General features: G+C 43.3%; 2 protein-coding genes across 2 annotated transcripts; one reads left to right on the forward strand and one right to left on the reverse strand.

The window, feature by feature from the left end:
* On the forward strand, positions 1–12,970 carry nup155 (nucleoporin 155). The gene is made up of 34 exons (XM_085793411.1): positions 1–185; positions 451–620; positions 1,974–2,111; positions 2,225–2,321; positions 2,476–2,546; positions 2,628–2,720; positions 3,048–3,311; positions 3,400–3,473; positions 3,558–3,649; positions 3,747–3,844; positions 3,945–4,112; positions 4,468–4,568; positions 4,867–5,037; positions 5,152–5,262; positions 5,347–5,441; positions 5,533–5,618; positions 5,842–5,983; positions 6,143–6,209; positions 6,299–6,414; positions 6,745–6,848; positions 7,089–7,222; positions 7,399–7,590; positions 7,843–7,981; positions 8,356–8,491; positions 8,586–8,739; positions 8,825–8,929; positions 9,208–9,362; positions 9,465–9,594; positions 9,688–9,801; positions 9,904–10,024; positions 10,267–10,377; positions 10,757–10,893; positions 11,015–11,121; positions 12,438–12,970. The coding sequence occupies exons 2-34, from the start codon at positions 479–481 to the stop codon at positions 12,574–12,576; spliced, it is 4,104 nt and encodes a 1,367-aa protein (XP_085649537.1). The 5' UTR covers positions 1–185; positions 451–478; the 3' UTR covers positions 12,577–12,970.
* A 1,402-nt stretch (positions 12,971–14,372) lies between these two features.
* Positions 14,373–15,524, reverse strand: ora5 (olfactory receptor class A related 5). The gene has a single exon (XM_085792413.1). It carries the CDS (start codon positions 15,498–15,500, stop codon positions 14,373–14,375), a length of 1,128 nt encoding a protein of 375 aa, XP_085648539.1. The 5' UTR covers positions 15,501–15,524.
* Positions 15,525–16,468: the final 944 nt, after the last annotated feature.

Raw genomic sequence — 16,468 nt, forward strand, 5'->3', positions numbered from 1 at the left:
AAGGAGACGAAGCAGAGGAAGTCACCGGAACAAACCTTGCGCCTGTGCCGCTGTGCATGAGGTTGGCGGGCTGCTGGCTGTGTGCGGTCTCTGGATGTATTTGTTTGAATTTTTTTGCTTCCTGAGCCGGTGAACGAGACTTCTTAACTAAACAACCCAGCACCACGGACAGTCTTTTCAGTCGGGTAAAGCAACGAATTCCCCTTGAAATGCATCTATTTCACACTTAGCTTAGCATTTAGCTTGTAGCTAAGGAGAGTGATTGTAATGCTAGCGGCGAGCGAGCTAACTAACTAACCGGCATTGCTTTCAACAACAGGCAGCTTTGCAAGTGTTTGCTCATTTATAGCGCATTGGGTTTGGTTGAGTGTTTCTCCGCTATTCGCGTAATATGACACCTTGGTTGACTTTGCTAACTCTCACTTAACTTCCCGCTGTCTGTCTGTGTAGGTACGTTAGCGTCGGTAGCTCAGCAACCATGCCGTCCAGCGCCGGACCCAGCAGCCCCGCCGCTGCGCTCGCTGAAGCGCTGGAAAACTCTGCCCGGCTGATCGACAAACACCTGCAGGATGACCGCTGCTTTCCCGACCTGTCGGAGCTGCTCAGCGTCCCCGCACACAGTAAGTTAAGTCATGTGGCTGAGGTCCTAACAGTGGCTACCAGACTACCGGAGGGGGCTATGTTTACCTCACAGGGTTTGTCATGTCAAAGTAGGTAGGAAGGAGTTGTTGGGCTGAGCAGGACAGGAGGTTGGACTGTGCTGATAAAAGCAAGTTTAAATGTAGTTTTTTTTTTTTGTTTAAACCCTTGATACATTTGAATATAGTCACTGTTTATACTTTTTAGAATAGAAAGAATAGAGGCCTGGGTCTGTCTAATGTGGCTATGAAATCAGAATCAGATGAATCAGAATCACATTTATTTGCCAAGTATGAGCAGACATACAAGGAATTTGACTCCGGTTTATTGTCACTCGCTTCTACACACACATAGCTATAGAAGGGCAGAATGAGACAGAATGAGAATATATAAAAGGACATACAGAATGAGGACAGCAACAACTGAGCAATAACACAATACAACAGAGAACAACACATAAAAGTACAGTAAGTAAAGTGGCTGGTGGATAGTCAGTTGGTAGTGCAAAAATAATGAACAATGAGGTAGAAGTGCAAAGAGATAAATAATAGATACTGGATGTATATACACATGTTACTTACAGCAGGGTTGTATTGCAACATGTACAGTAAGCAGGATATGGCAGTGAGAGTGGTACATGAAATGACAGTGATAAACATAAAGTTAAAGGCTGTTGTTATTTAAAAATAACAGGCTGAGGTAAAGTTTCTGTGGATACATCTAAGGGAAAACTCCACTGTGAAGATACCAGCAAGTAACGCTGATGAACACCTTGCTCATAATAACAAGATATTGATCCTATATTACTGGTTGGCATTCAGCTATGAGATTTAGCTTCTATCAGACACAGATTTAGGCTTTTCTGGCTCATAGGTGATAACTCTGAAGTGTATACGGTAGATAGATACAGTAGATGCCTTTATTGTCCCAGAGGGAAATGTTTTCTCACAGTCTGTTACACATATCACACACAATGTGCCCCCAATGTACACCACCAAACATTGAAAGCATTCACCCACATTTGTAAGGAAATAAAAACTATTTGTACTACGTGTACTATATTGACATGAAATGAACACAGGCTGCCAGAAATTGCTCGTCTTTCCCCCCAGAATAGGTGATGATAGAAATGGGTCAGACTGTTTTAAAAAGGCTTATAAAGATGATGAGGCAATATGGTTAACCAGTTTATCTATCTGTGGTGATGTAGGGAAAACATATTACAACAAATAGAAAGTAAAAGATGTATAAATATGTTTGTATATTGGTGGCAACACATTGAGTCCAAAGATGGCACATAATCAGACTTACTTATATGTTGTTTGCTTTGACAGATATGCCGTCCCTCTCTGGAGTGTCGGACATGGACTACCCGCTCCAAGGGCCAGGTTTACTGAGTGTGCCAAACCTCCCAGAGCTCAGTGCAGTCCGTCGAGTCCCTCTGCCACCGGAGCTGGTGGAGCAGTTCAGCCGTATCCTTTTTTTTTAATAATTCAGGAAGAAATGTGTCAGAAGTTTTCATCAGACTTGATTGCTCTTGTAATTGTCGCCCCAGAATGTGAGTTTTAACTTAACTGTTTCTTAGATATGCAATGTAATTGCATGATGGGAGTTTTTCCTGAGATCTGTCGAGCCTGGCTTGCTATCGACAATGACATCTTCATGTGGAATTATGAAGATGGGTGAGTATATTCAGATTTCAGGGGACAAGATCCGTGAAAAATAATCTCTTTTGTAATCATGTACTTACTTGGTGTTCTGAGAAATATATTTTTTAACATACACAAATTCAAACTTGGATTATTAATTTATTTCTGTCTGTTGTGTTCCTTGCAGAGGAGATGTGGCCTATTTTGATGGCCTTATAGAAACCATTCTTGCAGTGGGGCTAGTTAAACCAAAACCAGGTATGTAGAGATGCTTAAACTCACCATTGGTGTTTGTTTATGTTTTATTTGAGTAATGTTTTATCTGTGTTTTATTCTCAGGGATTTTACAGCCACACATTCACTACCTCTTAGTACTGGCCACATCTGTGGATGTAGTGATCCTCGGGCTGAGCTTCCCCAAGAGCCAGGCTGGTGAGTCTCTCATACGACTATTTTAGTTCATTTAGAATGGGACTTTATAGATTATAGATATTACATAATATTCCCTGTTTTTAAATTGTTTTGGATTACCCATAATAGTTGAATCTCTTATCCTGAGATTCTAATCCACGCTGTTCAGAATTGATAAATGCTTTGTTTCATTTAATGTGGTACTCGGGAGACATCAGGTTGGAAACTGAGGTGTCACATCCTACATTCCTGCTGTGTTATTTTTGCCACAGTGTTATTAATATCCACATGTTACCTGTGATGCTTTATCTGGGTCATCAGTGTGTCTCTCTTTTTTTTTTCTTCTAGGGTTGAACGACAGCATGTCCGGTGGGATGCAGCTGCTGCCAGACCCCCTCTTCTCAATCCCGACAGACAACACCTACATCCTGTCCATCACCTCCACCGATCTGGGACGGATCTTTATGGCAGGAAAGGACGGCTGCCTCTATGAGATCGCTTACCAGGCTGAGGCCGGCTGGCTAAGTCAGCGCTGCAGAAAAATCAACCATTCCAAAAGCTCGCTGTCCTTCCTCGTTCCCTCTGTGCTCCAATTCTCCTTTTCTGAAGATGGTGAGGAAACAAAGACATGTGGAGTGAATGATAACTGTGATATAGATGAATTCTGCTTTTAACGTTTTGTTGTCCCATTGCTCCCCAGACCCCATTGTGCAGATTGCTATTGACAACTCCCGCAACACTCTATTCACACGCTCGGAGAAAGGTGTCCTGCAGGTATGACTTTTCTGATTGATAGGGCTATTAGAAAAGCTGGTTGTTGTCAGCGGCCTCCAGTAATTAACAATTTGCCCTTTTCAGGTATATGATCTGGGTGCCGATGGGCAGGGGATGAGTCGTGTGGCAACCATGTCACTGAGCTCCATCGTTGCAGCCGCTGGAAACATAGCCAGGTCTGTCCAGATTTGATGAACCTAAAATTTTTCTCTCATTGGTTGTTAGTTTTCATAATGTTCTCTTCTTTTCTTGAAACTCTCCTTCCTTTTGCAGGACCATCGATCGCTCTGTCTTCAAACCCATCGTTCAGATCTCAGTGATTGATAGATCAGAGTCCTCTGACTGTCACCTCCTCGCTGTCACTCATGCAGGTAATTACTGATTTACTGAACAGTAGTGAACATGAACAACACTGAATGTTACGTGCCGGGTTACGTGACGCATCCGCTCTTTACGTGTACATTTCTGTAGGTGTGCGTCTCTACTTCAGCACCACGCCGTTTGCTCCTCCACACCAGAAGCATGCGGCAGTGCGACCCAGCCTGCTGGCTTTGGTCCACGTCCGTCTGCCACCGGGATTCTCTGCATCTTCTACCCTGCAGAAACCTTCAAAGGTCCATAAGGCACTACACAGCAAAGGTTTGTTCTTTCTCAGTTTACCAGGAACAAACTGTCATATGTTGTATTGTTTTGACATGAGTGCTATATTAAAACCCACTGGCATACAGGACCAGAATGTAGATTTGCTTGTAATACTGTCACTGGCAAGGAGGCAGTCTTTATGTTCATTCCATGTACTTTAATTGAGTACATTTTATTTAATTTCAAAGTATTTCATATATAATTTCTAACATTTGTATTAAATGAACTCAACATTTGGCCATAACTCAATAATTCATGTAAGTCTGAATAGAAATTACATTGTTGTAAATTACAACTTGACTGGCTGGCAGATAATCATGTATTTTTGGTCTGTGTGTGTAAAACCTTGCAGGTGTCCTCCTAATGGCTGCTTCTGAGACAGAGGACAATGACATTCTGTGGTGCATCAATCACGACTCCTTCCCCTTCAAGAAACCTTTAATGGAGACTCAGGTTGGCATGAGAAGCATGTAGTAAATGGATTGTGTATTTAGTTTTTTCTTTCAGTAATAACATTACAGACTCTCAAAACACTGTAGCTGTTTTACTCAGAACTCAGAACCACCCATACACACACTGCAATCTCATTTTGCTTCCTTATGGATTAATTGATTTAGCTGTCATGTTTTTGGCTGGACATATTCGATGGAATTATTTTTGTCAGCAAAGAGCTTGTTGTACGAGCTAAAAGCTGCGAAGTAATGGCTAATGAAACCTGAGCATTGTGCTTCTTTCTTCTGTTCTTTCGCAGATGATGTCCAACGTTGACGGGCACTCTTGGGCTCTCTGTGCCCTTAATGAGGAGAGGCCAACCAAGATTTTCACTCTTCTAAACAAGGAGCTGATCCCCATCACTGATTCGCCAGTGGTGGTGCAGCAGCACAATATCCCCCCGCAGAAGTTTGTCCTTCTCTCCGCAAAGGTTAAAACCGCTGCCTTGACACTTTAACGTCACATGCATAGTTTTATGATACTACAACACGATTGAGCCCCGTCTTAATTTTAAATACTGTGTGGACACTTTGCTTTCCTGTAGGGGAGTCATATTTTCCAGAAGCTGCGGCCAGTTGATCAGCTCCGTCATCTGCTGGTGAGCTGTGCTGGAGGAGAAAGCGAAGAAATCGAGCGCTTCTTCAAGCTGCACAGGGTACAAAGCATATCACACTGTTTGATACAGTCTTGATACACTCTTAAATGCAAAACACTCATTTGAGTTGTGTGTTTTGTACAGGAGGAGCAGGCTTGTGCCACTGGGCTGATCCTGGCTTGCTCCAGTGCTGCTTCGGACAGAGAGATTTCACAATGGGCCACTAGAGCTTTCTTCAGGTCGATTAATACTTTCCACACAGATAATATTTACACTGACTTGCCCCTAAACATGAACTCAAATCAACTCTCGTGTTGTTGTCATGAACAGATATGGAGGAGAAGCACAGATGAGATTCCCCGCAGCCATGACATCTCCCAGTACAGTTGGGCCTGTGATGAGTTCTCCTGCGCCTGGTAAATGAAATGCAAATACTGCACCCTGTCTTGGTCTTTACAGCTTAAATTCCTGTGACATACAAAACCTCACACACATATTACATTATAGTATATTTCACTAACCAGAGATTTGGGGTCCACAAGTAGACTGTGTCATTTAAAAACACATCAGTCATGATATTTAAAAACCATCCCAAAATAAATGCTAAAATGATTGTAATTCATGTTACTATCCCGTCAGGCATCATACCCCCGGCCCTGGCCACTCCGTTTGCACCGATGCACTCGGGGTCTGCCCCCATCACGCCCATGTCAGCTGGCCCAGAGGTGATTTTCTCAGGAAAACACAATGGTATCTGTGTCTACTTTGCTCGCATTCTTGGGTGAGTAAATCCTGTTTTTTGGGGTTGAAGCTTTAACATGTTAATGTGTTTAATATGTTTCTGTTAAGTCAGAGGTGTGGATGCTGAGGGGCAGCGATGGTGTCCATGCTGAATAACATGTCTCTCTCTCTCTCTCTCTCTTTCCTGCTGACCTAACAGAAATATTTGGGATGGGAGCCTTGCTGTTGAGAAAGCCATGAGCAAAGGAAATCAGACCGTCAGTATTGTAAGTAGCATAACAGTGAGCGTACATGTTTGGAATAATAATTACAGAGGTGATTAGTCAACACGAACTGGAACCTGTCGTCTCCGCAGTTGGAAAGCAGCGTTGGATCCTTTGATCTGGAGGCGGTCCTTCTGGAGCTTCATGGTTTAAGGGAGTTTCTCGATAAAAACTCACAGTTTAGTCCATCGTCTCTTGGAGCTGCAAGGTGAGAGTTCCTCTCTGCTTGTTTGGTCCTTTGTAAAACTTACAAGTGGGTTAAAGTTCAAATAGGTCTGCTAGTTCCCTTAACACCTTTCCTGATCTGATCCCTGGCTGCAAATTGTAGTTAATCAGTTTTATTTAGACGTGTGCTGTGCTGTTCTGTCTGATTTGGGCTGCAGTGAAAGATGCATCAGAGCAGAACTGAAACTGACCATGATTTTGTAGCCGATATGAAAGATACTCTTGTTTCATATTATTAGATCTGCAGAGACTGCTGTGCCTGAGCCTTGTTTTCCCATCTCTCTTGAATAACATCTGTTCTTCTCTCTGTTAGTTTCAGCTCTCCTGCCAACCTGCAGCAGAGGCTGCTGGGATTTATGCGCCCTGATGGAGCCAACTCTCAGCAGGTCCAGCAGGAGCTCCAGAGGAAATATCAGAGTGAGTTATGAGTCCGGGTTTCAAGATTTTCCTGAATATTCTTCAGGGCCCCTTTTCGCTCAATGATGTGTATATATATGTATTCAGAATCTTATTCATCATAGTGAACAGAGTATAGATATTTTATGTTCAAACAATGTAGAACAAATGGGACGGATTTCGTGTTCATCCTCCTCTGTGTTACACCTGATGTGCTCTATAGTTTCTCATTTCTCTCTGTGTTTCCATCTCTGTATCCAGCCAAGGCTCAAGTCTACGAGAAAGTGTCCCTGCAGGGCATCCAGCAGTTAGTGCACCGCTCCTATCAGACTCTGGCCCTCTGGAAACTTCTCTGTGATCATCAGTTCAGCCTCATTATGTCTGAACTGCCAAAGGTAAACGTGTGCGCAAACAGATGCTCATACATCATCACTATGCCATTCACCCATATGCCTCGCTGAACGCATCGTCTTTTGTTTATACCCAGAAACCTGATGCGCAGTGTGAGCTCTTCAATTCTCCTGTCACGCTTATTTCACACTTTCTTTTTTATGTGTGTGCGTGTTTGCAGGAGTTTCAAGAGCAGGTGAAAGGAGCGAGTTTTAAGGATGTAGTGATCCGGGGCAAGGAGCTGTCGGGAGCACTCATCACAGCCCTCATTAATGTCTACATCAAAGATAATGCCCCCGTGGATGCCATCAGCAATCACCTGAGGGACATCTGCCCCCTGCTGTACAGTAGCGACGACAGCGTTTGCTCCAAGGTACAGACAAGAAAACGTCCATGGCATATTCCAAGAGGAAATTATCTTAAAACCTTCAGTCGTGCTAGATAAAGTTAAATATGTCTTTATTACAGATCAAGGTGTCTGTAGTTATTATGTTTGGTGCCGTGGTGTCTTGTTTTTTAAAATTTCTTACACTCTTGAGTGTAATTGGAGACCATTAAAAGGTGTTAATTCACCCTCACTGATCAATTGTTTCTCTTGGTAAATTACTTTTGTCTCCCACTCAAGGCAAATGAGTTGCTGCAGAGCTCCAAGCAGGTCCAGAATAAAGGCGATAAAGAGAGAACACTGAGAGAGTCTCTACGCCTCTATCAGCAGATCAGCCAACACACAGACCTGCCACTCGTCTGCAACCAGTACAGGCAAGGTAGTGATACACAAGAGCCTCCTCCGCTTTATGATCATTAATGCACACTGCACATTGTTTTGGATGTCCTCTTTTTATTAGGGGTGGGGTAAAAATCCGTACACATAGTATCACGATATTTTGCATAGCAATATTTTATTGATACATAGACAGCAAGTCTGAACAGACTAAGAAGTTTTTCTTATCAGAAAAAACAGATGTTAAAGAGTCATTGCAGTTAAAAAACACTTCCACAATAAATCGCAGTATGTTGCAATATTTTTTATATTGCAATAATATATCGTGATAATATCGTATCGTTAGGCCTCTGGTGATTCACACCCCTACTTTTTTCTATTAGTCTTTGCCTCCTAACACTAATTCTGTTGTCTCAGTGCGTTTCTATGAGGGAGTCCTTGAGTTGTGCCTCACAGCAGCAGACAAGAAGGATCCACAGAGACTGGGGCCCCACTTCTACAAGAACGGAGAGCCCGAGGAGGACAGAGTAGGACAGCAGGCCTTCCAAGAAAGGTAACGCAGGAGAAAAGTAGTCCACCGTGTCATTGATGGTTATTGTGGCTGATTGTCACCCACATTTTTTCACCCTTCCTTCTCTCCGCTCTAGACTTTCCTGTTACAAGTGCATCACAGACACGATGCAGGAGCTGGTCAACCAGAGCAAAGCCGCTCCTCAGTCCCCCAGTGTCCCGAAGCAACCGGGGCCGCCCGTCATGACCTCTGATCCCAACATGCTTAGTAATGAAGAAGCTACAGCCCATGTGAGTAAAGAGGGGGCCAGTTTAGTTTTTGTTTCTTGCCACAGCAGTGAATCTGCATTTCTAATGAAAATCCGTTCCCTTGCAGTTTGAGCAGATGCTTGGTCTGGCCCAGAGGTCTCAGGACGAGCTATTTCACATCGCTCTGTACAACTGGCTGATTCAGGCCGACCTGACGGACAAGCTGCTGGAGGTAGTGTTTTTGTGCATCTGTTATCACTTGAGACATGTAGTTTCTGTTGTACATATTGCAATCTAAGGCACATTGCAAATTAAATTAATATTTTAAGAAGTGTAAAAAAGTTAGGTTATATGGTCCTTCGTGCAAGTGGGTGTGTTTTCCATCAAATATCTTTATTGTGATAAATTAGAAAAACCAAGAGATGATGCTGAGACTTTTCTTTGTTTATCACCATTGCATACATGGCATCAGTCTGACAGCTTTTCTTTTATTTGTCCTCTGTTGTCCAGGTGAATTCTCCATACCTGGAAGAACACCTGATGCATATGATCAAGCAGGACCAGAGTAAGGTGCACAACATGGACCTGTTGTGGCGCTACTACGAGAAGAACCGTAACTTTGGCAAGGCAGCTCATGTGCTAGCCCGCCTCGCTGACATGCACAGGTTTGGAAATATCTGCCGATATATTCAGACACCAAGCTCTTTTTTATTTTTAAGTGTCAGGATTAGAATCGGACCCTTGTCGTTCATTTTCTCATCATGCAGCACTGAGATCTCTCTGAAGCAGCGTTTGGAGTACATCGCCCGAGCCATCCTGTCCGCCAAGAGCTCCTCCTGCATCTCAGCTCAGGCTTCGGACGGAGAGTTTCTTCACGAGCTGGAGGAAAAGATGGAGGTGTGTGTGTGGTGGTGATCACACTGAAGGGAAATAAGCACGATATGAAAATGAGCATTGTCATCACTCTGTTTTTCTTGGTCATCTTCCTAGCTGGTGCGCATTCAAGTACAAATCCAGGAGACCCTGATCAGACAGTACTCCCATCATCCCTCTGTGAAAAATGTCGTCTCTCAGTTGGACTCGGAGCTCATGGACATCACAAAGGTAACAAGCAGCATCAGAACAATTAAGAGCAGGGTAAAATAGTAAAATTAAAAAAACGTTTTATTCATGTAACATATATTTTTGAAATCTTTTCATTGATAGCTTTATGGGGAATTTGCCGACCATTTCAAATTATCCGAGTGCAAGCTGGCCATCATTCACTGCGCAGGACACTCTGACCCAATCCTGGTGCACTCGCTGTGGCAGGAGATCATGGAGAAAGGTAAATGTTAAAGTCAGCATCACACCTGCAAACTGGTCACATTTTAGCTACAGTCACCTTTTTTATGTCAACCAGGGTAGTAGAAGTGAATGAAGAGGGTTTTAGTTTTGTAACTTGTCACCTTTTTCACTACTCCAGAGTTTGTAGGTCTGCAGCATCCTGTAAAAGTTCAACCGAGGCACTTTCTATGCTGTAATGCGTTGTAAATATCAGTGATCAATGTTGTGAACCTTGTCTTTCAGAACTGGGAGACAGTGTGGCCATGAGTCCAGTAGACCGGATGAGGTCTCTGAGTTTGAAACTGGTATCACTGGGGAGGATTTATGCAGGAACACCAAGATATTTCCCTCTGGGTAAGCATTCAAACACAACCTGCAATTATATTCATTTTCCCTCTAGTTAGAATTTTCCACCTTGCTGTTCGCCGTTTTGTTAACAGTAATATAATTAGACTTCCCTTCTGAGTCATTTATGTCAGCATGTCTCAGTGGTGCGGGTCTGTAGGGTCAGGCAGGTGCTCTAGGTGATTGCTTAATTATCCTCCCATTACAACGGGCCTGTTCAAACCCGTCCTCTCTGTGGAGACCGATTCACTTCATACACATCCTCGGAAGCTGCACTTCATGCACAGAATCAGTTACATTATGTCCCAGGCAAAAGTGTGTTTTCCTCACTAATGAGCGTCCTGCTGAGTTTGCAGCGCTGATGAGTGTCCGTGTCGTGTGACTGCAGAGTTCCTGGTGAAGTATCTGGAGCAGGAGGTGTGCCGGCTCAACTGGGACGTTGGGTTCGTCACCTCCACCATGCAGGAGATCGGAGTGCAGTTACCACGTCTCCTGGAGGTCTATGACCAACTCTTCAAAACACGGGTACACACTTCACATCAAATGTCACGTTTCAGTGCATCATGTTGCACTTGCGTCTAAGCTGTAAAATTACTCTCTTCTTGAGATGAGGAATTGTGTTTGACTGTTCGATGTTCCCCTGCAGGATCCCTGCTGGCAGCGGCTCAGGAAACCTCTGCACCTGGTGGAGTGTATCCACGTGCTTCTCTCAGGATTTGTGGATGATCCGAGCAGAGTACCAACCTACGACAGGTAACCATCCTCTGAGCGGGTGTTCAGCAGCTGGCCTTTAGTGGGCGCTGCAGCGTTGGCCTTGTTTCCACAAAGACATTAGCATGAGCCTGAGGCCCCTGATTAAAATTCCTTTGACAACTAATGCTGTATCCTGCCAAAGTGTCCCTCCCCTACTTGCTCACTTTACTGTAAGCTGCTCCAGATAAAAATCCTGTCATTGTAAATTGTAATTATGAACTGTGGTGTTGGATAAAACCTTCCAGTGGGTACACAGGAGATAAAACACTTGTGCTTAGTATGAGGATCTCTGAGGAGCTCAGGCTTTTTGAACGACTCGTCTGATGATATACATAACTTATCTTTTCCAGAGTGCAGCACTGACTGGTGACTCCCCACAGCTTTATATACATCACACAGAATTAGAAATAAATGAGAGTTAAACCTGGAGTTTAATATTTGCAATGAGAGCAGCAAATTAATTGAAACTGAATTACAACTCTGAGCTTGATCACACTAGAATGTGTTTTTTATTTTTTTTATTTTATATTTTTTTTGCTGTTTCCAGGCAACAGATCATGCCTGTCAATCACTTGTGCAACACTATCAGCAGCTACAGGCAGGCAAACAAAGACACCACCGCGTTTAGGCCTATCTTAAACACCAAATGCTGATGGATGTTTGTGATGTTTGGCCAAAGCTGTGTGTTTTGTCTGCGTCATGATAATGTCTCTCTGCGAGCTGAGGTTGCTTCAGATCTGAATTGGGCCATAGATCAAAGCACGGGCTTACACTTTTCAAATCTGTCTCCAAACAATACTCACACACCCATATGTACACTGAAGATCGGTGGCTGTAATTGCTCGTCCCGTTCTCACTGCCTGTGATGAGCTTCCTCCAAAAAGGGATTTTAATTTAAGTGATGGGAGACAAAATCCAGTCCAAGTTTAGCTGAAGATAATAAATGCCGACAGTCTGAGTCAGCCAAAGCAAATGGATATATCCCAAAGTTAAGGCCTGGACAGTACAATCCTCCCTCTTTGTGTAACTTCCCTGCACCTCATCAAGGAATCACATTAAGAGGGAGTTTTGTAGCCGCTAAAATCACTAAATTTGGAACAGCCCCCTAGATTTAACAAACAGACTGTAGCTCCAGCTCTGCGTTGGAATGCAAATAAAGGCGAGGGGCTTTATAAATCCTTTTTTTTGGCGGGGAGAAAATAAACACAATGAAGCCAGTGAACCAAAACAAAGAGCCAAGTACATGACTAAAACTCCTTTTTAAAGTTTCCTGCAATAAACCTGAACCGTAACCATTTGTTCTGTGCCCGTTTCAGACGCCGGTTCACTAACGTGTGTCTGGACAACATCTGCGGATACCTTGTGGAGCTGCAGTCCCTGAGCCCCAACTCGGCCCTGCAGCAGACCATCGGCAACTTCAAGTCGCTGCAGGCGAAGTTGGAGAAACTCCACTGACCTTACCAGTAACAAAAGTCCATCAGGAGAAGGGACAGGTGACCTCTGGATCTCACACTGCTGGCCTTAATCGAACAGCTGATTACAGCGTGTAACGGTGTGATTACATTATCAGCTCGCACAACATGATGATGTTTGTAAATCACAGCAGTTTGCCTCTTTGTCTTCAGTCTGGCGCGTGGGAGCAGGTGATAGTTTTCTGCTATAGACAAAGGAGACCGAAGAGACGAGTTTTATAAATTATTTAATGCATTTTGTTATAAGTCTAAACATTATGCTAAAATACACCTTTGGAAAGCAAGAGGCTGCTGGTTATTTGCATTGTGTGCAAATAGCTGTGCCAGATATCTAAAAACGACAAGATATTTGAGTTACCTATGTTTATATATTAAAACATGAAATCACTCTGCATTTTACAAGTTAGTTTTCATATATTGCACTTAATGACAATTGATTGGGGATATTTTCATACAAGTACACTTCAGACGGGTGAATCGACCTGTCTAAAGCCTTTTCACCACAGGGGCGTCCTTCTGTTCTACATTTACCTCCAGACAAACACTTCAGAGTTGGATGTTTGTAATTATGTACATAACTCGGCCATAACGTCGTCCCTTCTGCCAAAGGTCATTCACACACTTCAACATCATTTTCACATGTATTATTTAGAGCGAGCAGTTTGTTAACTTGGCTGGTAAATTTAACAGTGCTGTTGTGTATGAGTGCTTTTGTGGTTGTTTTTTGAATGTAGAACAATTTTTTTAACACAGTGCAGTCAATGGTGCTACACTGACAACTTTGGTCTACGTTGCGAAAAAAAAAAAGATAAACTTTTTTATGAAGAAATAAAACTTGTCATTGTTTTTATATATGAGGATGTTTTGGAAACACTACACGGCAGTTTGAGTGACTCCTGAGAACCAACAAACTTTGTTTTCCTGAGAACCAACAAACTTTGTTTTCCTGAGAACCAACAAACTTTGTTCTCGGGTACAAATTTTGTGTTGAATTTTTTAAAGAATAATTACAGTAGAAAGAAGGCTTTACTTGCTGAGTGTTGATAATGTGACACCACAATGGGAGTCCAATAATGGACTTAATGTCCTCCCTGTTTGTGTTTTTGTAATTATGTTTAATTTCCAAACAGCGCTCAGGGTTTCTTACAGTCATCGCCAACAGGGCAGTAATTGCTACAGGTCTTTTCCCTCCAATTAGCCGTGCAGTCTACCATACACTTGTTTACTTTTTAGCCTCATGAAGAATAAAATAATTTTGACTTGATGCTGGGGTTGATTTCTCTGTTTTGCAGTAAAGTGGAAAAAAAGTGAATGACAGAGTCAGTGGGAACAGTCCCAGCACTTCCATCAAATCACACTGCCTGTTGTACCTTTATAATTTAATTTAATTTAAACCTCTGAAGAAATCCGTCACACATAATGCCTGTTACTTAATAAGAAATACATTAGAATTTGTGACAAAATATAATAGCTAATAAAATAGCAGCAGAATTAATGTTAAGTCTGCGACCTTTATAAATTGACTTGGCTCATTTCAAAATAACATTGCAAGCTGTTAAGCTGCAAAGTAAATTACTGAGCAAGTGACAAAGGAATATAATAATAGGGCATGTAACAAAATATAATTATTAAAATGTGGAAAAGTTCATGATAGAAAAACTGCAAACAGACGAAACATTGTATTAAGGCCAATCCTATTTGAGAGACTAAGTGAATATTAGATAAGACACCCCCTACAGCGACTATAGTGAGTGTGAACTGGATGTGACGTTGACATTTCTACCTTTTACATGAGCAGGAAAGCTTTTTCACTCCATGCAGGAATATGTAGGGGATGATGCAGGTGTAAGAGGCTGCGATGTAGCTGGCCACCTCCACCACTAGCGAGGAAGTGTGGATGCTGTTGGTGATGCGCAGGAGCAGATGAGTCAGCCAGCAGACCAGGAACACGCTGGCCACGGCCACCACGCTCTTGGCTGCCCTCACCTGAGTGCTCGAGCTCGCGCTGGGCTTAGCCGGCATCTGGCTGGGCCTAGAAACATCTGGTTGAGCTCCAGCTCTGCTGTCGGTGTTTGTTTCTCCGTTGGTGGGAGAGATTTGGGAACTCTGAGCAGACGACCCCTCATTCGGACAGGAGGAAGGTACGCCTGTGTAAATATTGTCTGCTGAATCTTTGACATCTTTTGAGGTCTTTTCTGGTCCAGTGCCAGCGCCGTCAGACCTCTCATCTTTTCTGTTTTCAGCCTCAACGGTTTTCTTGCTGTGGTCAGAGCTGTGGCCTTGTATGCGTCGCCGATTTTGAAGCAGAGTGATGACAATTTGGACACTGGAAAACACAATCCCAGCAACAGGGAGAGCATTAGCCAGGGTTAAATAAAAGATCTCGTAGGTTTGTCTGGCAATGGCATTGGGGAAGACATCAATGCAGTCTTCATGGCTGTCGTTCCCTCCCTCGATGGCGACGAAGAAAAAGTGCGGGATGCTGAAGACCACGGCCACCATCCAGCTCCCGGCCAGCAGACAGCCCACCAGACGCAGACTGTCCAGCTTCACGGGCGCTCCTCCACGCTTCAGGGATCCCACCAGCTTCTGGTACCAGAAGGTGCTGATGAAGAAGGTCGTGTAGATGCTGCTGGTCTCCGAGAGGTCGGCGCAGAAGCGGAACACGCCGCAGTAGGTTTCCCCAAGGAACCATCTCCCGGCAAAATCCGCCATGGTGTCGGGCAGGTCCACCAGGTAGTTGGTGATGAGGTTGGAGACGGCCAGGTTGATGAAGAGGACCTCGTTGGTGCGGATGCCAGATTTCTGCGAGGGCAGGGAGCGTATCACCAGCCAGTTGTTTCCCAGGATCCCTGCTAGGAACATGAAAGCTCTGATGATGGACTCGATCAACTCCTCTGCATCCATTCTGTTGCAACTGGTCTTACCGTTTCACCAGCTTACAGTGTGAGATGCTTTGGTCTTGACATTTATAGAGGAGGGTAAGAAGCCCAACCCAATCACATTTGATGTCTTATTATGTTTTCCCTATGGAGCCCGAGACTACCACTTTCTGATGTCACCTCCCTCCCACTGAAGTGAAACACACTCAGTCCTTTGAAGAATAACATGAGGACAGAGACTCACTGGTTTCTTCTATACCATAGGAAAAGCCACATATTCTTTCTTTTTTTTAGTTATTCTAGTGCTCTAAAGCAGTTTAGTTGATCCTCTGCAAAAAAAAAAAAAAAAGATTTCCTGCAGGAAAATGAGATTTTAATTTTGGCCTAATTCCCCCTCTGAGTTGCTCCAAATTGCAACGATTTGCAAATTTTCAAAGTGGTTGTAGTCTCGCTTAAAGTGTAAGAGGCTGCTGGGTTAATGCCAGAAGAACTTTTGGTAATTCTTCCTAGTCTGGGGTAAGGCTCACTGATTTCTCACTTCCTCCCAAAGCCTCCCGGTCTGCGCTTGTAAATGTTAATAAGAAGTTGTTAATAGATGGATTTTGGCCCAGATGCTCTTTAATCCTCTTCCAGATTGTAAGTGGGCTAACAATCCATTTGTTTCCCTGATGAACCAAAAAAAAGTTCAATAAGAAGACAAACGAGTGGGTGTGATGCTGAAGGAGGTTTTTTCCACAACCTGGCAACCCTTAGAAAACTGCCCTAATTAATAAAGGCTACCATAACTGCGCAGTAATTGCATCAGCAAATGATTTATTAACTAGGTTACTTCACAATAGAGTCAAGGGTGGTTTATGAGGAAGTGGTATACCAAATTAGGAATTTGATCACATCATTTATTGATAATCATATTTTTCTATGTTATTGATGCCTTCCAGCACAGCATGGATGTCACAGATAAGAAAGGAGGTGTGGATCAGATCAGTGTAGTAG

This window comes from Trachurus japonicus, chromosome 12 (assembly GCF_045865225.1).
Source record: "Trachurus japonicus isolate A0001 chromosome 12, Traja_1.0".
Taxonomy (NCBI): Eukaryota; Metazoa; Chordata; class Actinopteri; order Carangiformes; family Carangidae; genus Trachurus; species Trachurus japonicus.